Source organism: Rhipicephalus microplus, chromosome 2 (assembly GCF_043290135.1).
Source record: "Rhipicephalus microplus isolate Deutch F79 chromosome 2, USDA_Rmic, whole genome shotgun sequence".
In the NCBI taxonomy this organism is placed as follows: Eukaryota; Metazoa; Arthropoda; class Arachnida; order Ixodida; family Ixodidae; genus Rhipicephalus; species Rhipicephalus microplus.
Window position 1 is genome coordinate 156,480,933 of NC_134701.1, and position 26,265 is coordinate 156,507,197.

The 26,265-nt window shown below is 47.3% G+C and overlaps 1 protein-coding gene across 4 annotated transcripts in view; it reads right to left on the minus strand.

Annotated features, from left to right (window-relative positions):
* Tsp74F (Tetraspanin 74F) overlaps nucleotides 1-26,265 on the minus strand; it is a 482,187-nt gene that overhangs the window by 35,244 nt on the left and 420,678 nt on the right. For 2 of the 4 annotated variants that reach the window (XM_075886945.1, XM_075886947.1), the window contains one exon: nucleotides 15,565-16,006. The exons of the other annotated variants lie outside the window; for them this stretch is intronic. In XM_075886945.1, the coding sequence (XP_075743060.1) occupies nucleotides 15,565-15,577 (13 nt within the window). In that variant the 5' untranslated portion in view covers nucleotides 15,578-16,006. The remainder of the gene's footprint in view (nucleotides 1-15,564; nucleotides 16,007-26,265) is intronic. 4 annotated transcript variants of the gene reach the window in all.

A 26,265-nucleotide genomic window follows, 5' to 3' on the forward strand; every position in this document is an offset into this window, starting at 1 on the left:
GGTTTAACGTCCCAAAACCACTATATGATTATGAGAGACGCCGTAGTGGAGGGCTCCGGAAATTTAAACCACCTGGGGTTCTTTAACGTGCACCCAAATCTGAGCACACGGGCCTACAACATTTCCGCCTCCATCGGAATGTTTCCTTACTATAGATTATCCGTACATGCAATGAAGAATGCCTTTCGGCTAGGGAATAACGGCCGTTGCATGTCCAAACCTTCAGGAGGAAAGAAATGAGTTATTGAGGAACGTGGCAGAGTGACAAAAGAAGCGAACGACAAGCAATTTGCTCACTAATAGGCTGCATTTAAGTGTCAGCTTAACTGCCGGCGTTCCAAGCGTTGTGGGTGAAGCGCTGCCAAAACACGAAAGGTGTACACATCTGTCCGCGCATTAATTTCTTTATCAGCGCGCAAATTTTTTTCCTACGTGCGTGTGATTCGCTTGCTGCGTTTGCTGTTTTCGTTAGCACCTTCGTTGTCCTAACACGCCTGTCCTCTAATGGGTACTGGAGAGCACAAAGCTCTCCCATGGTAGAGTACTCTAAAGTTGTCGAACGTATCTTCTAAACACACAGACATCGCATGCTGACCAGTTTATAGGTGGAGGAAGGAGCGCGCCTGGGTGTTTCTTATGTCACATAGTGTCTGATTTGTTGTTAATCGCCATTTTCACGACAATGGATACCGCCAGAAAGTTGAGTGGTGTCATGAAAACAGGGAAACGCCAAACGAAATGCTTGCGTATACTTCACAATAAAGCAACGAGGTGCCCCTTACATCTAATAAATTTACACGGCTTTCGTGCGCTTTGTTTGAATAGACAAGTCATCATTACCTTTCTTAGCCATGATATAGTCAACTATTCTATTGAATGGTCGGCACAAATTGCTAAGTATCAGCACATTCAGACTGTGTGTCCTTTGAACCAAGCTCAAATCAATCAAAACACTCGTGCCGCCTCTTTCGCGCTGTGAAGGCGAGGAAAAGCAGTTGCATTATAGAGCACCAGGGCAGGGTCCAATCACATTCAATAAACACTGCCACGTTCGCCTAATGTGTCAGGCACGGCGGGGCGGTTAGCGGTGTCAAGGGCGACCCTCGCGTATCGTGTCTCACTCTATATCATTTACGCAAAAAAAATCATCACCCTCCTTATGAGTTGACTCCCGGGAAATATATCCCCTCTTCGTGAACGCCGAAGTGATGAAGGTATAGCGGTGTGCTTTTTATCTGCTTATTTCCGTCGAACGTCAAACTAATGGAGGAGGCGATCATCGCTCACCGAACACCTCCTTTGATATGTCTTCCGAGTGTGCACATGCTAGCGTGAAGGATACGCCCGCGTTCATCGTCCTCGGAACCGATTAGCAGCACCCTTCTCCTCTCTCCCAAGCCCCTCACCCTCTGCCTTTTCTCACTCTTCAAACCAACCTCCCAAAAAGCTCACATACAGAAACGTATATCAACGGGAAAGACATAAGCGACGAAGCGTGACTCGTTAACTCTCACGCCTCTTTCTCTCTCTCCCTCTCTCTCTCTCTCTCTCTCTCTCTCTCTCTATATATATATATATATATATATATATATATATATATATATATATATATATATATATATATATATATATATATATATATATATATATATATATATATATATATATGCAAATGCCTAAGAAAGACAGGGCGTAGTGATTGATCGATGAAGCCAGCAGTGCACCAACGACAAGCAGGGATAACCACGCAGTCGTTAAAGCGTGGACGCATAGACACCGCAGAGCATGCGTTGGCGCGACCTAGGGACGCCACGCGTGTATATATACGAAAGGTATGCCGGAATGGACCTTGCCTGAGGCGACCTCGGACATATATACCGCCGCTAAAGAAAAAAAAAAAGCGGTCAACCATATAATGAGGGCCAAGTAGGCTCGATTCAACCGATATGTGGCCCCGTCAAGAGTGTTCGCAAGCGGTCGCCGTCCGCGAAAGTTTTTGAGGCATCCGGAAATACAGCGGAATGTCTAGTCGAGAAAAGGGAGTCGAAAAACGTGTTTATCTCGCATATCATCCTTAGTGCCTCGTGTATACACCGATCCCGCGTCTCGTACAGGACGTGTCGAGGAGATTAACGGTTCTGGAGCTATAACTTTTTATCATGTTTTATGTCACTTGGTGCTACTTCAGTAAAGATGTCTGTCCCGAACATGTCTGAATACAGAGCCGTGAATGAATGTGTCATGCTTTCTGGAGCTTGCACAGCCATGAAACTGTGCCCACACATCAATCGCGCGTGGTTTTTCTGTAATGAAAAAGAACAACGCCTTACCATTCGACTACCGGCCCCGAAGATTTAATCCCGTTTGCCGAGCTCTGCAGTGATACGCCTGAAAGAAAACTCCCACTTCGCGCCTAAGAATAACGGACCCTTTTGATGATTCGCCAGAGCATTTCTCTGCACTGCGTATTTGCCCAAGTGATGGCGGCACCTGTCGTGCATCAAGCGGAGACGCGGTCCCAGTTGAACGCAGTGGGACTTGTCTATTAGGAGCATTTATAACAACAGAGCCGACTTTACATTTACACAAGCAAATCGCGCTTGAATATGCTATTTGCAGGGAGTTACTCGCCACCACTAGTTGTTCAATATGCATAGAATGAATGCTAACTTTACAATGTTGGAAAGCGTATATTGCTGTTTCAAAAAGTGACTCCGTCTGAACATTGCATTCCGAAAATGTCAACTTGAAATAAATTGACCCCATACTCACTGGGGCCATGACTCGCGTAGGAAAAAATTATGAATGCATGCATTGTACGACACAGGCTGTCCAAAAAGTGTGGTTATACAACCAAACAGTTTGCAGACGGTTCGCTTTTTCTTCGTACTCTTCGATTTGTGAAAGGTATTAGCGCACTGACGGCATGCTCAAGCCCACAAAACGACTAGCATCGGTACGTGCCAGAAAAATTAAGCTCCTGAATGAAAGGTTCCCATATTAAACAGAAACGGTCTACTAGGTACCAAAAAAGAACGGTGACCGTACACTTTCATTACACATCACGCTTCGCAAAAGCTGAAATCGCCGATTTCAATCACCCATGTCTCCGCGACGACGCCGACCGTGATATCACCGATTACGCCTCTCTACCGTGTAAATATAAACAAGAATGTTCTTTCCACTCGTTGCGTCATTCGGCGTATATGCAGAGCTGAAGGTCCCCTAACACACGCTTCACACTCGCGCCTTCGGGCACAGATGTCGCTGTAGAACGCTGCTTAAGCATATCAGCATATACTTATATCTATAACGGCAGCCGCGTAATGGTGTTATCTGGCAGCCTTGCCGCATGTAACGGGGGAAAAGCGAAGCTCAAACGGCGACGTGATCGTTTTTTCTTGAAGTCGTCCCAAGATGCCGACGGAACTTGTCGCCTTAGAGGTCGAAGCGAATTACAGCGGGCGGACAACAGCGAGGAAAACAAACACCGAGAAATCCTTCCCCGACAACAAACTCACGCACGGCCACCAGCGTTGGGTACATAACGTTTCCGCGAGTACACAGTATGCATACCTGTTGCGTGTAAAAGCCAGCATAGAAAAAAAAAACCTTTAGCTAGCAACGAGCCAAGGAGGGAGGGTGCATGCTCAAGCTCTGTCGTGTATATGGGCGGCTTGTCACCTTAAATCTGGCCCGTCGATACATATCTGGCTACGCCTACGGACATCTTAAATATAGCCTGCACGCATACAAACAACGCTGGTATACAGGCCAGCCAGGAAAATAAATGCTATATGCACAGCCGGTTGCATGCGGTGATCATACGTAATACCTGCCGGATATGCGAGGCAACGCCGAAGGACAACGAAGCAATGAGCAGATCAGTCCCACATCCGAGGTTGGTCAAGGGTGCGCTGCTGTGCTTCCCCTATACCTCCGATCTCCGAAGTTACAACGCTGCATATTCTTCATTGTAATTTCTCGCGTCATAGTGCGTGTTTCACTGTTGCGCAGTATTCTGCAGAAACAAATGACCGATCAATCAGTACCTCGTGGGCGGTGGCTGGAGTGGACAAGTGGCCTTAGAGACAAACTGTAGTGTCGTATTCTCTTTGATTTTGCTTTTCCTCTTTCGCTACTTTTTGCCTTTTCTCTCTCTCTCAAACATTTTTTCTCTATCATCTTTTATTCCCCTCACACCTTTCCCCAGGGTAGCCAGTCGGTCTAAGAACTGGTTCACCTCTCTGTCCTTCCGCTTTCCTCCTCCGTATGCTAGTGAAATGCTAAAATCCATCAGAGTGTGCCTCGTTTGTCAAGCGGCTAAGAACTTGCATCTCGATTAGTGGACAGAGATACAGATTACATTGTAGCACAAAGGAACAGCACACTAACGGAGCTAAGACAGTTTTGGTGATCAACAATATGCCCGCTCTAATTCGAGTATAGCGGTCATATATCTAATGGTGTAATCTGTACAGAGATTCGCGTTTCGACTTATTTAGTCGATGGGTACAGAACGCGTATGCTGTGCGGGCGTGTACGTGGAAACGCCGGTAGCGGAAACAGCGTTGATTGCGTTAGCGTGGAATTGCCGGGACAAGCTATAAGTCACGAAGTGTCGTACGCAACTAAGAGATTATACGTGTGCTGGTTGAAGTGTAGGCACGTTATACATGTCGTACAACTGTTGTATCCTTGGCGGGACGTGAGTCGACTTGTACACGTTGCCGCACTCGTAATCGAGGCAGTTAGCACGCGATGCGCGGTTCGTTACATGTATCTTCAGGCAAGCTTCTCAGCCTGAACGAAAGGACTCAACAGTTCTCACTCGCCATCCATATCAAAGTGACTCCGTTATTCAGCTAACTTAGCCGATTAAGGGGCCGCGTGCGTGTATGTGGTATAGCACTGACCCGAGGAGCAGGGGAGAAGCAATAGCGGGATGCAACGAACTACAACCCCGTTCACTTTGCATCGCGCCGAAGCTTGCTTCTCGCCATATCATTTATCTCTATTTTTTTAAGCACTGTGATTGAAACTTTTTTCTTCTGTTCTTCTCTTCGCAATCTATGAGCAGGTGTTCATTTTTTCACTCTTTTTATTTTTGTTTCGGGCAGCACCGCGCAATCAGATCTTGCTTTCAAACGCATATACTATACGCGGATTCGACCGCGCCCCTCTCATGCCAGCTCTCGGAACCAAACGTTTCTCTTTTTCTTCTTAATTTTTTTGTATTATATTGTTACTTCCTTGAAGGCCTCGCGGCTCTTTAGATAGACGTAAGAGACCTTCGAACGCACACCGTGGCGTGAACTCCTCCGCAGTATTGAAGGCAAGGAGGACCTTGAAACGGCGCAGCAGTGGCCTCCGAGAGATACAGGCATTCGACTCGCAGTGCGAACGCATGCTCTGACCAGACCGAGTGCAACGGTGCACGCTGCTCGGCATCGATCTTTCCAGCCCCTCGGGGTGTGTCCCCCCCCCCCTCTCTTTTTCGATTACGGGGCATTACATAAGACAGCGGCGGCGACGACTGGTGGCCTCCGAGAGTGGTGGCGCCTGCACGCGCGGCACAGTCCAGCGTGGCCTCCAAAAACGGCAAAAGCCTAAATTACGCGCTCGCGCACGCACAAAAAGATCCTGTTGCTCGTGAAGGTCCCCCCTCTGTGCCCCGCAAGACGCTGCACCTTCTTCTTGCTGTCTTGTGACCCGTTGCCATCGGCTCAACGTTCACTCTCAATTGCGGGGTCTGTCAAAACGAGCGGAAGTGATTCCTGCTGCTATATAACGAAGCTCCCTGCACTTTGGCTGCTTGCGGGTATGAGTTTGAGGCCGTTATGTCATCGCGCCTGTGGGCAGGCGTATAATAAGCGGATTATCAGTCAGTCTCGCCGCTCAAGAGAAGCGTGAAAAAACCTTGGCGGTTTAAGCGCGTGATCGCTTTTACGCTGCTTAAACCAAGCACTCCTTATTTCTATTTGTTGATCGCCTCTCAGGGTCGAAGGAAAACGCTGCCTTTTCTCTTTCTACACTTTTTTTTTCCTCGCTCGATTCACTCGTTGCATCCCTGGTGGTACATGTGCCCCGCAGCGAGATCAATGCTGAACGGAAAAGCATATATGATACGCTGACGTTCTTTCAACTTCAAGAGTTGCTCGTATCGGTCGCGTGGATCACCGTTAAGGTTATTCAAGCTGTATTCGCCCCATCTTTGTTATTAGAGTCTTTAAAGGAAAAAAAAAAACAGCCGTTGGTGTTTGGAGATAGCGGTGCCAAAATCCTCCAATTAGGACGTTGCGCGAGAACAGCACTTCCTGTACGGTATTGCGCATTCTGCCGCAGTTTCGAGTGCGCTGGGAGGCTGTTTTACGGTGGAAAGTAACACGGATATGAAGGTCGTTGCAACGCTTCGCCCGCTGAACTAGCATCTTCGAAAGTAATGTCGTATCTTGTGCGCTTGTGCAACGACTTGGAGTGCTTAAGCCACCGGCTTGCATTCTTTCTTTCTATCTATCTTTTTTTTTTCTTACAGGCAGGGTCACGAATTCGCGCGTTCAAAGCGCAAGGGCCTAGAGCCCATCGTTACGAAACTCGAACTGTGCGCTCTGTGCCCGGATGTGTTTCTTCGAGCGTGTGGGCTGGTGTATAACCTTACATGACGTACGAAACTTGCGCACCATGTTGAAACAGTCAGGCTGTACGGCTGGTCGAACGAGTGTCGCCACTGTCCTTCACGGGCAAACTAAATCACACGTACACAACATAAGAGGAATAGCGAAAGCGACAGCCACCAATGAAGAAGCAGGTCGTTTTTTCCGGAGGTGTGAAATTACTTATAAATTAAGAAGCGACCGGTTTCAGACAAGGTCTCACTTATTATACTGTTACAAGTCGACTACAAGGCTGGATTGAAAACTGGAGCAGGCGTTCTTTATTTATTTGTTGCCCTTGCGTGACGGCACACTTTAGACTGCAGTATGTCGCAATTCTTAGGGAATATTTTTATTTAAAGCGATACAAATAGTTTTCAACTTTCCTCTCGCCATTTGGACCTGCGGCTAATAAAAAGAAAGAAAATTGGCCTGCGTGTCTGCGTGCTCAGCTACAAATGTCGTCCAAAAACGATAGTTTTCTGCCGGCCGTACCACATGAGTCCTGGTATCATCCACGCTTACCCGTGATGAAGTTCTCGTACCAGTTCCGTCCTGCCAGGGGGCAGCGCCGTATTGTCGGCAGAAGGCCGCCTTCTGCTTGGAAAAGTTTTCCAAGCAGTAGCATTTTTAGTGCAGTGTAAGAAGCACTAGGGTCTTTAGAATTACGTGTTTAGTATTTTCCAGTAACGGAACACACCACCTAATTAATACTTGCGTAGTGACGTTGTGTCTCAGGTATGCGTAATATTTGCTTTTTGATTGACAATATTCACAAGTATGAACGCAGCAACCAGGTCAAGATGGTTAGGCGTTGAGCAAGTGCTTAATTTTGGCTGGGTGGCTAAAGCGTGTGACAGACAAACACACCGAAATGTCTGCGTTCAATCACCCAAGAAACACTATCGTTTTTAAAAGAAACAACAGCGATAAGGCAAGCAATAATGACGCGCCCATTTACGCGACGTGCACGTGCTAACGAGGCGAGAGGGGACGTCACATTAGGCCACTCCGTCCACATCTCTGCCAGCCGCCCGTCACCTTGCTTCCGTTCCGTGACACGTCGCGACAGCAGTGCCAAGTCTGTGATACGTGCTCTGACAAACGTATAGCGTCGGCTTTGGCTTGCCCGAATGACGGACATTCGGGACAGGTTCGTACACAAACGTGTGCGCCCCTTGATTGTACGCACACAAGGGGCTTACACTTGCAGCGCGAGTCACCATGGGAAAAGCGGGTGCTGTGCGCCAAAAGCGAATTATATATTTACATTTTAGACTATGAGTACTCTAATGAAACTCTTACCGGTAAGGTAAAAACACAGTACTCACAAGCACTGGCGATACTGTAACGTACTTCTAATACTATATGCATTGTAAAAGCAAAGGTGGCTCGCGTGAAACGCATCTGAGATTGATTGCTGTTGGCCGCGACAGCAGTGCACATTTTATTGTAATACAAAAGCTTCGGATTCAGGATTTTGGAGACTGAATAACCTCAAAGACCTCAATCGAATTGGGAACGCATAAGTCTCGTCAGTGGTTACGACATTGCTAGAAGTATCGCTACAAAACTGTAAAAGCACGGTTTATTTTGTAACCAACGCTACAGTTTCGATGACATTTCATTCTAGGTTTGAGTACGAGTTTATCGATGAGATAATTTACCATACACTGCGTATCCCTATGCCGACGTATGAAGATGGTCTCTAGTCAATTCTTACTGACAATTAGAATGCGCTGCGCGGAGAGGCGAAGACCGAGAAGGCAACGCACGCACCGAACACTGTCCGGTGGCACTGCATATTTGAACCTGGCTGTACCTAATTATACCGCTCTTGCATCAGCGAGTCACGCAAACACCGGATCCAGCCAAATCGCACTCATCCCCCAGATTCCACTCGTATACGGCGAGAGCTGTGCAACGTCAGAGGCCGTCAAAGAGTGGGACAGTCGCGCAATCGTTCCCCCTCAACAAACACCGAAAGCGAAAGCTTCTCCGTCGAGCTGCTGGCCATTCCTGCTTCGAGCACTCTCCCGGTTGGCACGACCTTGTCGCCGCCGCGCGGATGGCGCCTGGCCAGTCACCACAGTCTCTCGCCTGGGGACACGAATATGTCCCTAAGTGCAGTAGCGTAGGCATGCAGCAGCCGTTAGAGCACGCGCATACACGCAAAAACAACACGCACAGTCGCTAAAAGATGGCATGCCAGAGGGAGACGCGGTGGCCAACAGCTTCTCGTCATTAGCAATCGCTAAACATGAAGGTGGGCGCGAACCACTTGAGTACTTGCGGCCCGCACGTGTGTGTGTGTTCGAGCGTCTTCTACCATTCTGTTTACATATCTCAGTTATTCGTCTTTTGTTGTTGTTGACTTAGCTTGTCAAGATGGCGGCGTCCTTATGGACAGACACGCGATGCTTCTGCAGCCTCTTGCTAGACTTGGCGCAAGATCTTAGTTGGCAATAGAAAGAAGAAATACTGCCGTGAATTTTATTATATTATTATATTTTTGAAGGAAAAACTACAAAAAAGTTCACAATTGAACCCCGCTATCACGTCAGCTTCTGCGTTGACTAAAAAGGAAAAAGAAAAAGAACAAGAAAAAAAAAGCGGGATGAGTTCAGCCACTGCCTACCACCCATGGGCATGCACGTGCATCCAAGTTTTTGTATGCCGTTGAAGAAAGCATGCTCGAACAAATACGAAAAAAAAAAGACGGCATTCACTAAAGCAGTGAGTGACGCTCGGGCACCACTACATGCAGGAACGGAAAGGGCAAAAGAAAAGAGGCCTGTTTTCACCGAGCTATGTCGCTGAAGCAAGCGAACCCACGACCACCACCCGCTGAGGGGACGACAAAAGGAAAGACGGAGAAAAGGCTTACATTATTTTCTTGTATCGTCTGAGTGCACAATGCTATCAGGAACGGACCAACTGATGGGAAAAAACGCTCGGGGGTGCAGCTAGCGAAGATATGCGGCCCCGTCGTTCAGTACCAGCGTGTAACGGTGCAAGAAACCACCTCCAGCTTTGTGGGCTCCGAGACTAGCAGCCGCCAGCTCAGCGGGAGCCGCGAACGGAGAAAGCATGGAAGTACAGGGCACAGCAACAATGCCGACTAGTTTCCTTATGGTTCCCTAATCCCCGGTTTCTTGCTTTTGAACAATGTTTCGTGAGGCAGGACACAATAATGTCTCTGTCCCCGTCTGCGAGATAAACAAAGAGCGTTATGAGCAGATGTCGCACTAATCGAGCTTCCTTGATTTTCCACCGTATCTTAACCTGCGCGACACAAAGCGGCCTAAAACTAGACCTCGCTTCCGCGTTTAATTTTGCGTTGTAGTGTAATTCCAACGTACCGCTATCTACCTGCATCGCAGCGCTGTAATAGTCCCCGGTTCTACGGGCGACGAACGTAGTAAGCCTTCCGTGCCAACCGCTTTAACGAGCACGAAAAGGCGCGCAAGCTTGGAGCGAGCGAGAGACCTCCGAGTTCCGTTAGCGCCGCCGGCGCTCCCTGCCCGTGACCGCCGAATCGCCGTCCTCGACAGAATGTGTGCCAACGGAAGAGTCGGCAACAACCTCGCGTCGGACAAGTGGTCGCCACAGCGCCACCGCCAGAAGGAGCCAAGGTTAAGTGCCGTGCTGGCCGGAAACACGCCCTAGAAAAGAATGGCGGTGGGAGAGCTCCCGTAGCCCAAGACACCCACCAACCACCGAGCGTGTGCCGCTCTTCGGACACAAGCGGGAGCGGCGCCTGTAGCAACATATCGCTGTCCGTCATCGGCGCCTGCTTTGTTGACGGACGGGTAGGTAGGCGCCGCGCACGGACCGCTTTCTGTTCACTGGGCGTGACCCACCAGGGCGCGGTGATGTACGCGTTGGAGCCTACCATGCTTCAGCGTATGCAGATGATGCGGATAAGACGGTGGAAAGAACGGGTGCCGCGTTGATACGGGCTCTGAATGGAGTCATTCGGCCCAACACTTGTCAGCCGCGCCTTCGTGGCACAGCGTCGGAATCCAAGCGCTACATTAGTATTCAGCGCGTGGATTGTAATGGTCCCATTTATATGACGCTTTGCGTGAAATAAAACACGTGCATTGCGCTTTGGTTGTACGTATACGTTGTTATTGTATATGAGCGAAAGTACAGTGAAGGTCTTTATTGCTAAGAGGGCGTAAATCCACTGACAGGGAGATACTCTCCTAGATAACCTGACCTAGAGACGGGAGCAGTTAGCAACTGCTGACGGATCAGAGTTATACCACTATTGTGTTTTCATAGATGCTCTCCCTCGCCTCCATATGGAGCGCGATACACATGCAGCTATACATATGGAGAAAATGCGAGGTATAGTTTGTAGAATGCAATGACAAGGTTCGCGTTGAATAATCACGCAGAGGCAAGCCGGATGCTGAATCACTAATTTAAATGCACAATGTAGGTACAGCACGTTTCACAGCTGCGCAGAACTCCGTATTAGCATCTCGACTCAGCTACAACCCGAACAGACAGACAAAGAACTTTATTGCTACAACCCGAAGTGACTGCGGTTTCCTTAGAGTAAAACCGAAACGCAAAACAACCGTAATTACATCGTCAGAGTACAAGCTTGCAAGATGTAGCAACCAGTCGTCGCTTCACTGAAGCACTCGAATAAAGAATAGCTGGCATCTGAGAGCTGCAGTGCTATACGCTGTAGAGAATGTAAAAAAAAAAAAGATATATTTAAAATAACGCGAAAAGGCCAGACTATTTATGCCCGCCGACTCGGAAAGGTACGAGACCAACATGCACAACAGCACCCGTGCAGCAGCTGAACGCCGTAGAAGGCTCCTGGCTTTTCTCATCGCATCTCGCATGCGAATCATTGCGCATGCGCGCGCGTATACACAGCTGACTGAATACGAACGCAAGCCACGCCCTTATCTCACGGCCAGCCGTTGGTATAGCGGCTTCGTTGCCCCGGCGAGACGGGTAAATCCCGGTGAGCGCACGCATTCCACAGCTACCCCGCAAATGAATCTGTGCAAGAGCGTGGTGTATCGCATGTAACAACGTGGAGTCGAGAAAAAAACATCCAGTCGAGGAAAAAAAATAACGAAGTTGCTCCTCTTGAAGCTTACGGGTGTAACGTACGCTATCCGGATACGAACGCGTATCACGTTTCCGTTGAGTTTTTTCGAGAGGTGAAGGCGTCGCTAGGGCTTGGAACTCCCGACTGACTCGTTTCAGCTAATTGATTCATCCGGCCACTGCAGCATAAGCAGTCACGAGAGAATAGCTTTTGGAATGTAACCACTTTTGGCGTATATACTCGGTGTACGCACTCGCACGTGGTGCGGCGCGAACCAGCAGTTGATTGATTGATCGATTGATTGATCGATTGATTTGCCTTTGATTGAACGACCGAAAACAGCGCATGCCCCATGAAACACGCATAAGCGGGAGACTACAGAATGAATTTTGGTGATCTGTTTCGTTATGATGAGTATTCACATAACATGTGCGTACAAACTGCACCGAAGATCACTGTTAAGAGCCACACTGGAATTGCAAAAAAGAAACAAAAAGGTACACTTGTATCAATATGTATTGCCCTATAGAATAGTAGTATAAATTTATGGCAAAGTTTGGTCAGTGTGTCAAATTTACGCTACGAAAAGGAGGCAATTTTACAACGAAAATCTACAAATATCAAGGGGTTAACTGAATGACTTGACGACAGTTTGGGAACCGATGCTTCAGGGGCATTTTACTGAAGCGATGGCATTCGATTCCGAGACAAGCAGAAGGTGGGTCGTCTCCGGCGACATTGGCGAGGGTTCTTTTAGGCCGTACTATACGAAGCATGATTCAGCCAGCACACATTCAGTACGAGTTCTGTCGTAAAAATAAATAAATAAATAAATAAAATAAAGGTGCGCTAACCGCATTGCATAGTTCTGTAAAGTCCCGCCACCATCACAGCCTTCACCATCGGTGTCACGCACTCGGCTTTTGATATAAAGGAGGACGACCGAAGAGACTGAACACGGCGAGTGAGAGCGAGAAGAAGGAACGGCGAATAGAGAAAGAAAAGTAAATAAACGCACCGGCGGCGCGCTCCGCTTGTTATGAATTCAGCGCGACAAGCCCCCCTATCCGACTGGCAACGAGACGGGCTTCTGTTGCTTCTGCGGCCGGCATATATGACCGAGCTGGTTACTAAGTGCGTTTGATCGTCGCCGGGAATGTTCGGTCGAAGCGTTGTATACTATATATATATACTGCGTTTGAGGGTGGCCTTACGAGCGGATCAGCACTGCGTCGGTGCCGTTAAAAGAAGCAGAATTGAAGGTTAGGAGAGCGGACCTTGGCCGCCAGAATTAAAAGAAGGAAGAAAGAAAGAAAAATACGCCGTCGTCCTGGCGCCCCTGTGGAAGACGGCCGCGATCGTCGGAACGTTACTGTGAATAGCGGCGAACCGAGGAGAAAGATAAAAACTTCTGCTTTGAAACGAGGAAAAAAATTGATTGAAACGCAGGGCAGACGTCACAATCGAGAGTTTTGACGCCTTGTGTATGCGTGTGATTGCAAAGACGTTTTCCTGGATGATTGTAAGGTCACTGCTACGAGCGGTAACGATGTTTTTGTAAAGGTGTACGCATGTTTAGTTCTGTTAGGTTCGGTGTAGGAAGAGTTAGTTAAAGACCTTTACCTGGCTGCATATCTGACTTTATTTCTTGGTGTTTTTTTTTTTTGGTACCGGTGGGGCGAGAATTTTCTGCTAAGCTTTGCCTTATCAGTCGCGAAAAACGCCGCAAAATTGCAGGCGAGGTAACAAACGTATCTTACTGCAGACACTTTCAAAATTGACGAGGAAATAACTAAATGCACACGCTTCTAAATACTGTACACGAATGAATTAGGTTATCCTCTCTGAGTACATGACATACGCGTTGAATTAACACGGCAGTTATGAGTTTAATCATTTTTCCGTGATACTTGAGACAAAGCTGTATGAGCGAATCATTTCAGTGTAAGCGGCCTTGCAATGGTTCAGGCGAGTGTAATTCGGTTTCTGGGACGAAAGCATTCGGTGACTTACGTAAACCACACCTCCTCTCTGAGCGTTGCACTCGGACCGCTCTCGGCGACTGCTTCGGCATGACAGGTACATTTTCACCCACGTAAAAACTACAGCTGTACGCGGAGATCTATTACCGGAGGGTAACGTTTATCCGTAAAATAGTGCAACACTTTCAACAAAATACGCCATGCACACTTCTTTTGTAAAGAGGGCTTCGCTGCATCAACAGCGCGCTGTGCAACAAAGCATCACTACGTTGTCACGGACAGGATCATTAGTTACATAATTTTCCTAGCGAGATACAACTAGCGTTCGGAAAGAACCGTAAATACAAGAGAACTTATTAAGTTAAAGGTCACTAAAACTTGTAACTGACTGCACAAAAATTACAATATCGACTCAATTTTAGTGATATTAGCTTACCATTACAAGGTGTGCCAGTACCACGGGCAGGACACTGTGAGGCTTTCGCGAGTTAACAGTGTTTCCACGAGAAGACAACACGCACTTTGATACTATGTTCCACTTTTGGAGCTGTAAAGCGCATGATTTGTAAAAACAATTACGCGACCAAATCTTAGGTGGACGTAACAGCAAGCGCCATCTCCACGTATCGCTGTTAATCGCGCCAGCGACGCTACGCTACAGCTCATCGATACGATTCCAAATATTGGCACAGGCTCAAGAAGAAGCGAATTCCCGATCGTACATCCAGGAAGAAGAATAAATTTTAAAAAGAGGTCAACGAGGAGACAATCGCGACGAGGTTCGCGAATGGTACGAGTCTGTAGTAAAGTGGCGTTAACCGCGACCAATGAAACCGAGCACATCCGTGATCTCTTTACGACGTCTCCGCATTCCACGTGGACAAACAAATATAAATCCAAGCCACGCGAATCTTCATTGGCGGGAAGCTTTTACGTTCGGCGCCTTATCTGATTGTGCAAGAACAAGCGATGGATGGAGGTAAATGAACAAGAAAAGTACTCTGGTTCGGCTGACCAGGTAGCCCCGGTAGACGTCATTGAGAAGCGTAACAAGTGAAACGAAGCTGCAAATACATTTCTTTCGAGGCTTTCTGTTTTTTTTTTCTTTCATTTGAAATTTTTTTTGTCGTTGTAAGGCAGCGTGTTAAAGCTGGGGTGAAGGCACCTTACCTTGCCCACGATAAAGGCTTCATCACGCTGCGGAAGGTTGCAAAGGGTTACATATCTATGTATAGCAATCATACCTCGCAGAACAAGCAAACAAAGATTAAAATCTCGCTACTATGCAGATCAGGAACCGTGCTGAGTCTAGCACGTGCATGGAACGTCAAGAAAGCGATCGAAATGACTAAGGCGATGATCTGAAATGTGCCATCTGATACTGAACCTCGCTGGCGTCACGGCCGATTCCTCGAGGTCTGTGCCGTGTGCGAAGGCTGTACGCTAGCAGGTATTGAAAAAAAGTAATTCAAAAAATTTAATTTATGGTTGGTGTTCGAGCTCATGCACGATTGCATATGTAGGAGGTACTGTTGCCGTGTTACTAGAGAAGGAATTCTATCAGTGAAAAAAAAAAAAAGTGAGCAGCCATGAGTTGGCATCAGGGACCATCCTAGCCTCTGCAGTGTGCGTGGATTCACCTAAGTATTATAATTTCATTATTGAAAGCTCATTTATTTAAGCTGTCACTAACGCTAAGGTGTCAAAACAAAAACAGAAACTTAGAAATAGCTCGACTGAAAAGAAAACGGCAGACAGGAAAACACAACAGAAATGGAGACATAAAACAAGTCAGAGGAAAAGGAGAAGTGACAAAAGAGGGAAGAAAACAAAAATGTGTACTTACACCTGAGGTACATCTTGGCAGTTGCCGCGTTTCGGTGTCAAGCGAAGAACAAGTCTCTCGCCTAGTGGCGATCCTCTACTACGGTCACAAACAGCGGAGTCAGGTGAAACCGTGGTCCGATTCCGCGCGAACACCACAGGCGCGCGGATCGAGGAGGAACAGGGATGATGAGCAGCGAGGTCCTCCGGAAGGCGCAGGGATGCTCGGGGGAGAAACTCGGTCGTCGGAGCAAGTGTCGGCTGGACGACGACTGGTCACTCTCTTAACCACCGGCTACCGTCGTGGTCGGCAATGAAGCATCCAGGTGTGCAAGACTTAACACCACCCGTCCGCGTCTGCTGTTCTCGTCAGACTGGGCCTGGTTCGCCGGTGCGGCTCGGTGTTGTTTAACGTGTGGCTGCTGCTGCTGCTGCCGTGAAAGGGGTCTTTCCAGCCGGAAAGACTGGAGGGCCGGAAGGAAAGAGGCGAGGAGAGTTCGGTGTGTGCGCGCAACACAGTCGCTGGTGAGGAGAAGAAGGGCACTACGCACGCAAGCAGCGAAGGCAAGCGGATGAGAGTGCGAGCTGGAGACGTACGAAAAAAGAGAGCGAGAGTGGCACGCTCGCGTAAGCGATAGAGTGGCGTACCTGACCGGTGCCGCCGCCACCAGCGTCACACCGCCAAGACGATGTGGAGAGGAGGTTTTTGCCGGTTGTGAGCTCACCTCTCTCTCTCAGCCCTTCTCCGCATCCATGACTGCGGGCCGTTATCCCGAAGCAGAAAGGAGAGAAAGCGACTCTTCAGGGTTAAGGTTAGCGCAGCTTCGGCGGCGACAGAAGCAGCGAGCAGCGCAGCAAAGAAGGATGCCTGTGGCGCGAGAGCAGGCGGGGAGGGTGCGGACGGGACGACGGCGGCTTCGATAAGCCCGCCGGCGGGACCTGGCAGTGTGCGCTACGCTCTCCCACCGGGCCGCGTTCTCGGTGAAGAAGCGCTAGAGGAGCGATGTGGCGAACGGCATCGAGCGCGGCACGTGCCGATCCGACGCCTCTCCAAGGCGATGTCTGTCTTGTATGGATGAAAGTGTCTAGGTTTCGCGTTCGCAGTAAAGTTCTGCTCCTCGAGAAGAGCCGAGACTACGGGGCTAAATGTCACCTAGTCCTCACTGTCGGCTGCCGCAGTTCCCTATGCTTCGCGACTTAAAATATCCAAGGCTGTTCGATTCTAGAGCACGGCGATGTTGTGTTATGTGCAAGTTTGCATCGGTTGGTTACTTACGTACGCCGTTTGACCCCATCCGCCATCACAAGTTTCAACTAGACCCCAATTCGTAGGTCCTTTTTTGAAGTTCTCACTGAAGCAGCATGCTGCTTACTGTAATGCTCAAGCGCGCAAAGTAAGGTTGACGCCCACGACAGGTGTTTCATCGCAGTTGTGTGAGTTACCAGATGACTTTATTGTCTTTGCGAATTTTGTCTGGTTCTTTTTGCGATTTCGTTTGTGTAGCTCTATTCAATGTACACCCCTTCACGGAACGCCACATGTACCAGCGCCTATCCACGTGTGTCCGCGCTTGACTGAACCTGCCGACACAAAGTTAAGCTCTGGCGAAGGCTTTGGGGAAAATCCATCGTTACAACTTCCAAACAATGCAGTATATCTTCAGAAATAACATGGCAACTAACATCTAGATGAGTTGTTGTATCATCGCAGTCGACAGTCACGTCAATAGTGAGGCAAGATGCAGGATTGGGTCACCTCTCTCGCCATCTCTACTTCTCCCACAACAGTGTGTTCATATTAAACTCATTTAATTTTGCCATAGAGAGTTGCTGTAATGTTCTCTACAAAACATTGTAGCTGACGTTCACTACAAAAAGACACCAAGTCTTTTTAGAGGAAAAATTATTGTGCTCCAACCACATCAAAATAATGTGAACGTATGACCTGCCGCTGTGGTAACCGCTCTGAAACTTCGCAAAGAACAATTTTACTAGCTAAAGTTGACAACAAGCATTGAAATGCCCGCGATACCGGTGACATACATAGGGAAGGGAAGGGGGTCATCATCCCACGAATTCTTATGGCGGTGTAAACTGCGAATATTCGACCACAAGCCCTTGTATGTTCCTTTGAGTGTTTTAAATAACCCCAAACTCGAAGCCTTGGGACGCTTTGGTCAAGAAGCCCCATTCAAATGAGCCAGTACGGTCGCTTGTGACTATAGTTTTTTGCGCCTATCATCAAATACTGCGTACATGATGATAGGCGCAAAAATATTGAGTCCCGGCACTTGTCAACGTGACACAGTGGAGACAACTGGGCCTACATGCCTTTTTTATACTTTGCTTAATTAGACACTCTTATCGCATGAACGACGCGTGAGGTATTGAGAGATGCGGCGTCTTGAAAACGACAATCTAAATATATTCAACGTCATATAAGAATAAGTAGCACACTTAAGTGCATTTACATAAAAATGCGTGGTATTCGATAGTGAATCACACTCTGAATGAGCATTTCATTGCTTCTTTTTTTTTTACCCTTGTGCATACAATTAATCCACGACGAGGCTGAGTCACTCGAGAAACCGGTACTGTAATCGCAGTGGCACTGAAGAACAGACCAGAAAAAGTCACTTCCATTTTAATGATCCGTCTTCGGTTAAGGAATGCATCGACGGAGCTATAACTAGCAAATGACTTCGACGGTGCATGCAGTTTTATGCGTCAACGTTACGCAACAAACGCTCATGTCTGCGACAAAGGCAGTTCTAGTGTCAGAACACTACAGACTCAATCATGCTCAATCGGTACGCAGTAGTCAACAGATGCTTATCCAAAGAAACGGACGATATACTTTTTTTTGCTGATTTAATTTAAGATGCGAAAATAGACGCAAACACAAGAGGTGCACAAGGACCAAAGCATCATTATTAACTGATTGAATAGCGGAAATACGGACACATGTACGCGCTGACTGATATACATATATGTCAATCTGTTTCTACAAATATATCAATTTTAAGTGGTGCTCTGTCCCGTGTGCTCGCTTGTGTTAGCGCTTATTTTTGCGTCTTTAGTTCAATTAGGAACGTACTCAATCTCGACCAACAAAGCGTCATCTTAATTATTTGTTACAGTACAGCCAACATGACGGGCCGAATAAATACTCTTGCTCGATATTCGACCCACATATTTTTCTTAGGTCAACGAACTTTTGAGACAGGTGGGGACCCACACAGCGATCACGTCTTCTTTCCTCCGAATCCATTAGCAGTGAAATGAAAATCCGCATATAACGCCGTAATTTAGCCTTGCTTGCATCGCACTGCGCGGCTCGTCATCGTTCGCTCATAAAAAGGACACGATTAACGAGCTCAATAGCCTCGCTCTCCACGTGATATGGTATACCGGGGAGACCAATGACTGAGTCAGGACGATTTCGAGGCAGTCAAGCACTCGATTATTAAATCAGCATGCGCTCAAGTGTAATACTTAACTAATTCGTGCGCTGTGGGCAATAAAAATAATACGAAAGATGGTATATACCAGTGCATACTGTACAAGCGGCGTGATTGGCGAAATCGCAGCTATATATATGGTGGCGATTTCTATAATCGCGCCGCTCTAAGAAGTGAAGGAGGAAAAGGAGTACCGAAGTTGCTCCTTTAGAGGAGTAACTAACTTACCACGCCCATTGCTACTTTTTGGGAGTAACTGCGAAGGAGTAACCACGCTCTCGTGGTTGCTCCTGAAAGGAGCAACAGTTACCAAAAGAAAAATCAGGTTTTTGGTTTGCTTAACCAGCCTTTCGAAGTGCGTGCTAACATTTGATCTGCAATCGATCTGCAAGCATCACATTCAGAAATATATTCAGAAAAATTTGCAGCAAACACACGGGATTCGAACTTAGGACCATGGTCTCAGTCAGTATGTGCGTACACTAACAGCTACAACGCACCATACCACGGCACCATCTGAAATAAAACAAGCTTGTGTGTGCACAGACAGGTCGTTTGCACACGGCGCCGACATTCCTGCAGTTCCTCCGAAAAACCGGCGCTTTCCTCCACAAGGAGCAAAGTGGCCCTCCTTGCTAGACCGTGGGCAATCTTTTGCGCGCATTCCATCTTTAGGAGGAGCAAATAGCCATTTTCGAAGGTAGCAGTTCCCCCACAAAACTGTTTAGTGCATATACCGCGAGTGCCACCGTGGCTGCTTCAGGTATATCGCGCGCCTTCATCGCTGCCCGAGATAATCGTAAATCGAGAAGGACCTCCGTGCGAACGTTGTCGCGAATGGTGCCGGGGCACACGGCCGTACAATTTCACCTCCCGGCGACATGTCAAGTTATACAGTCAGGCATCCGTATATGCCCGAGATAAGCGCACCTATAGCCAGTGAATCCGTCCGCGAAGTGGTGAAGAATCCAAGTGAGCGCGGGTTGATTGAGAATGCGTACGGCGCTTCGGGTTAGGGAGCGCGCGCATTATGCGATCGTTAATCGACGGGCAGGCCCGTATCAAATTGCATGAAGCGGCCGTCGCTCAACGCTTCATTTCGAAGTGAGTTTTGGTGAGCACGCGCCGCACTGCGTTGCGAAAGAAGGTCCTCCTCTTTATACACGCATATGCATGTAACGTGCGCTTAGTAGAGGGCGCTGCAGCGCATAATGAGCTAATAATGAACGCGTGCGCTACAGAAGAGAGAACAGTGCTGCCTGCAGAGGAAACCCCGATTGGCGTGTGTCAAGGATTGAGCGCCATCTGGTGATGAGGCCTGAGGCGGGAGGTTAAGGATGACCGAGAGACTTTGGCTACATCCTTCCGCGGTTGGCTGGCCATGGACGACGGACAATTGGCGTCCCACATTCTAAAGTGGAGAAGGCCGCGTGTCTCGTGTATATGCAATGTGATTTGCGGAAACGCTTTGACTGGAGGACCAATCGTGAGCACTTTGGGCGGTCATTCAAACGTTTAATCTCTCACCTGCATGGTTGGTGAATGCGAAGGCTAAACGCTGTGGTGCAAACAATTGATTATATCAAATAAGTTTAAAAAGAGTGTAATTAAGGTATGGACATATATAGTGTGTGAGCCTCTGCGCGGCATGTTCTCTGTTTTCGACAAGTGCTCGGTCATGATTTCCGCCCATTAATTTCATTATGTATAGATCCAACTACCACGACAATAAATCTTGTGAACAGGATTCAGGCGTCCTTGGTGTTGTTCTAAATAGAGGACGTAAATAGTAAAACATTACCGAAGCAGAAATACTGTGATTGATAATACAAGATTTCTTTCTGCTCATATTCACTCACACAACCACTTCAAATTCATTATAATTTTGTAATTTTGGCTGTGGCAGCTGCATTACAATGATGCTAAATACAAGAAAAACCGTTTCTGTAATATTCATCATTAAAATAAAATTATTCAATTAACTACAGTAGGCAAAAAACGAACCAGAACTATTCTTTTACCCGCCTCGAACAACCTTATCATATACCTATACATTTTAGGCTCTATCATCCATCCATTCAATTATTTAATTTATCGTGCTGCTAATAGCATCGACACGGGAACGGGATACCTGCAAAGAACGAAAAGGCTCGGGACACGCTGAGATCAGCGTCGCTGCTGTTGTCCTTTGGTGGGCGGAAATTAAATCAATAAGTAGCGTCAAGCTCGTGACAACCTGTCTAATTCCTGCGACGCACTTGCCGACCCTGTCAACCCTGCGTGATCGGGCCCTTTGGTCGCGCGAGGCTTGCTTTACCGGGCGCCTATAGATGACAGGCTGCCTCGCCTGTCTCGCCAATGCTTAACACCCTGTCAATCCTTCACCGTTTAAGTCTCCGAGCCTTGCACCGTCATCGTGTCCCTGCGTTGAGTGTGTGCCGGTGGTTTCCGCTGTGTTTATCTTGTTACGAAAGCTAGAAGGATGACTCCCACCAACGCTGCTGTCAACCCGTGAGTTACAGAACGTGTTACAGAGAAAGACTCCTATTACTCCCGTGCGCTCTTGGTTTGCTGTATTGGAATGTTTGAGAACGTCATTTACCCTTTCCTTTTTCTCAAGAAAACGTGCTTACATAAAACGTGACCTGTGACCCGAAATTTTATCAGTGGAATGTGAAATTTCATATTACAATCGGAACATTTAGAAAACCATAAAATTCAAAATCAGACAGAAGACGGCAGACTTCCATATTGTTCTTTTTTTGTTGTTGTTCTGAACTCAATTGGGTGAAAGCGGTAGCGAAGTATGTGCACCTCGTTTTTACTTATTTGCTTGGCGGGCCTTTAGTGTGCTGGAGGTGTGACGCTATCCCCTCCCCTTTCCTCGTTAACACGCCTAAAGTCGCTATTCAAACTGATCTTTCTATTCATTTATCTTTCACATTTTTATTCTACCATGGTAGTACTAATGACGAATCTTAGAAACGGAACGCAACAGCGCCTATAGTTAAGGACGAAGTAAACACGATAGGTGTGCGCCTAGTTAAGGACGAAATAAACACGACAGGTGCACGGAGTGCAGGCCCTCTCTACTTAGTCAACTCCCAAACGCCGTTCGATTTCATTCAACTGATATGCTAACTAGTCTAATGAATCACTTAACTACAAAGTGTGAGTAACCTGCCATTACCATACATATTAAAGCAGATACTTCACGCTTCACGCGACTCCACCCGCTGGACTAGGCCGCCTTCTGTATATTCGGCGCCCACATTCGAAGTGTCTCCGTGACTGATGAACTGCGATCCGTCTTATCAAGTTTTGTTTCTATGCGCGAAGAGTTTATACGAAGCGCGCGTATCGTAAGACCGATCTATGTGTGTCTGTGTTGCTGCTAATGGGAGGGCATCGCAATTTGACCTTCACGAAAACATGTTCAGTAACCTCCTCGCTCCGCTCAAACCGTATCGCTTAAGCCATTTTAGTCAGTCCGTATTTCGTTTTCAAACAACATTTTACTTGGGATGTGAGCATCAGCAGCAATCGACCTCTCTTATGGCTGTTGCTGTTTCTTGAAAGACGTCAGTGAGGGTTTGTAACAAGCACGACGAAAAATGGGCCTTACAGAGTCGGGGAAAGTTGACGTGCTCTCATCAATCACAAGTCTTTTTTCGCACGTGTGCGCCACAGTGTAGCAGTTGTTATAATTTTCGACCACTGATCCTGAAGGCCGCGAGCTCGATGCATGTCTCTAGCTAACGAGACTTGTGATGGCACAACTAATGAAAAGAGTAGTGAACGCCAGGTTTCTCTCAAGTTGACCGCTGCAGCGCCTCGGTCAGACATCACGAAGAATAGCTCAAGGGCCTTCGCTCTCATCACGAATCTCGGACACTGTGGCTATATCAATATGAAAGATACCGTAACTATACTATTTAGTGTTACCACGCGTGTTGTACCATACTGTACTGCCTGTACTTACAGTATATTTATCTTTCATACGTTAACAGGTTTAGCCAAAACTTTCTCAAGTTACCGATCACTCAGAATATATGATAGAAACCCAAAACACACCACAAGCAGCCAATTTACGTTCTCCAAGCCAGTTGCCGAGTTGCCGACAGCGAAAAGCATTTGTTCTTTTCTTGTTGCCTCGAGAAGAGTGTAACATGAGGCTGCCTTCTATTACTATCAACAAGGCTTATGTCGATAAAAGCCGAATATTGGTTTCTAAGAACGCTAAAAACCACTCTGACTACTAGTACGAGCTTTTAAAAAGTAAAATAAGCTTTGGAAAAATAATGGCCATCATAAACTAATGCAGATGCATGTATCGGTAAAGAATTGTACGTTAAAAAGAATGAGGGGGGTGGGGGATCCGTGATACACCTAGGGTGCTCGAATTGCTGCACTATTTTACCGTATACCAGCCGCCACGCATACGTAAGTACACTTCAGTTGCAGTTGGTGCCCCAGGTGAATGCTGCTTTACCACGAACACTGCGTAGCATTGTTATCGGCCTATAAATCTGAAATCTCTGCTCTACGTAAAGCGTGTGTGTTTCTCGAAACTTGTTTGTACACATTTACATACCGAGGTTTAGATGCAATGACGTGTGAAGCCACGAAGTAACCCAGCGCTGAAAACTAATCACATCCTCATCTTTCACTTTATGCTGCTGTTGTGCTTATTCATGAAGCGCATGCATAACAAAACAAACAGAAAAACGAACGTAGTTCATTGAATCTCTCCTAAAAAGGCACACTTAATATTATTATGTGGATTATAATGTGTCAAAACCACGATATGATCGTGGGGGACCCAGACCCGTAGCCAAGAATTTTTTTTTTACCGATGGAAGGGGGGGAGGGCAGGCACATGTTGGAGGCCTGGAAGAACACCTGTTTTTCTTATTTATTCTATGAAAGGTCCCTTCTGGGCGAATTTCGAGGTGAGGGGTGGTGGAGATTGCACTTGCGCAAAAGGCTAGCACCTTGAGGGGGGGGGGGTTGCGAAGGTTTGTCACCGCACCCCCCTCCTAACTAAGTCAGTGCATGAAGCCAACTTTGTGCGCCCCCCCCCCCTCAGGTGAATAGAGGGGCACTGCCCCTCCCACTCTTTTTCCGAGCACAAGCTGATGGTCATGCTCATTTGGCACACGCTGCCTTTTTATACATGCCCAAACTATCGTTGACCACTTCTTCCCATCGGTCGTTATTGCGATCGCAAACTCACTCAACCACAGCGCGTTTTGCGCTGCCCGACCACATATCTTTCAAAGCGGGATAACCGTAAGAACGCCGACCCGGTCGGCTAAGTTAAGCGCCACCTGCAGCGATATCGTCACCACCACCACCAAACACCATCCATAACATTTCGTAACGCATTCGTTATAGTATAATGCGCAGCCTCCAGCTGATGATTATAGAGGGCTTTTTTCTTTTCTACATTGCAACAGCGATTGTTCTGTTTCCCACCAAGCTTACAGGCCGGACCCCGGGATGCCATTCACAAAATCAGCAAGTTTGCCGGAGTTCCCTCATCAGCTGTATCAGAAAATCCCATACCACGGGGAAAGACGCTTTCGTAAATGCGTTGGCGGAGATCCGGCATTTTACGAGAGAGGCGTCGACTAAATCGTCACTATCGCGCTTGTGCGATAAAGGCGTACGGGAAAACAGTTTTCCATAAACCATGGGGGAAAATAGAGAAGTCATGAAGAATAGATAAAAGGGGGAAAATTTGTGCTGACGAAAAAGCTGCTCGTGAGCCTTTATTCTGTCTTTCTTGTTTTTAATTACGCACTGAGTTACAAGACTTAGCCACAACTTCCTTCACCCTTGTAAATGGCTTTCGCTCATGTCACAGCACTCAATTTTACTTTTGCTCACAAAATTGAGAATCGAGAAGAGAAGCGCTGACCAAACTTCTCGCACGCGCTAACAGGCGCTTCTGACTGTGGTTAGTTTATTACTGCCCCTTTTATTTCAGTGTAGTAGGCACTAAATGTGCCTTCGTTTGCGTCGCGGTGTGCTTCTGAATGTAAATTGTCACCAGAAAGCTTTTTTTTTTTCTGCACTCACTTCTTTATCTTATTGCGACCAGCTGGCGACTCGCGCAATCATTCATAGATTGAAACAAGGCTTGCGTTAGCGAAGAATAAGAGAAGATCTAGATAAGAACGTACGAAAAAGGAACGCTCCGACGTTTGGAGCTTTATTTGCTTATAGTCTCTTAATCGTCATCCTTCTTCAGTGAGAGTTAATGGTGAGAGATTGGCCCATCGTCGCGAAGACCATGACTTTACCTAATCGCTAGTGTGATTTGAGCGCTTGCGTCAGTTTTGTTTCTTTTCTGGGCTGCTTTCTTGGTATTTCGAAATTACTGGATGCCGGCTTTACGACGGTACTAAATTTACAGCCCATTACGCCGTGATCGAAGAGGGACAATTTCGTCTACGCTATTCTAAGCATAGTAATTCATTTTATGCTGTTTTTTTTGTGCGTGAGTGGTATGCAACATCCAGTTGCAACTGCAGAAAAGTACACAGAAGAGCTATTCAGCTCGGTACGCGATCATATATCATATACCCGGCTGTGCGACAAAGCATTTATACCAGGAAAACTCCACTAACTCTTGTTTTCCGTAAGTCAACATTAGCCCCTACGTATGACTTCTGTGTGATTGATTGATCGATTGATTGCCACTGCGACATTAACACCACAAGCTCATTTCAATATAGCATCTCGAACGTGTCTATAAACGCGCAAGAACGAAGGTGAGCGTGCATCCAGCCACGTATCCTTGTTTGTATTCTACAGAATTTGGAAAATGAACGAATGTACATTCGCGAACTCCATCAGCATCGGCTATACCCTCGCAGGTCTTCACTTGGCCGTACTGGGGAAAGTGGGGATGCGAAAATGCGTAATCGCATTCGATCGCTCCAGTTGCATATGTCATGGTGATGCCTTCATAATTTATCATGATCGTATAGTAAACATAAACACCCCGTAAGTGGAGCAAACAGGCCTACCAACCTTTAATAAAGCGCCATTGAGGTATTGGCCGCAAGGGCCTTCACTATAGAGGCCAGCGCTGCGATCGTTTTGACGTCTCAAATCGGATGCTTAGTCTTGGAATACGGCATCTTTGCTTTCGCGATACCACTCGCATCGTCCCCCGTGGCTGCACCGATACTTAGTCGCGATTTTACGATGCACATTAGACACGAAAGTGCCACCGGGGGCACCGATTCGTA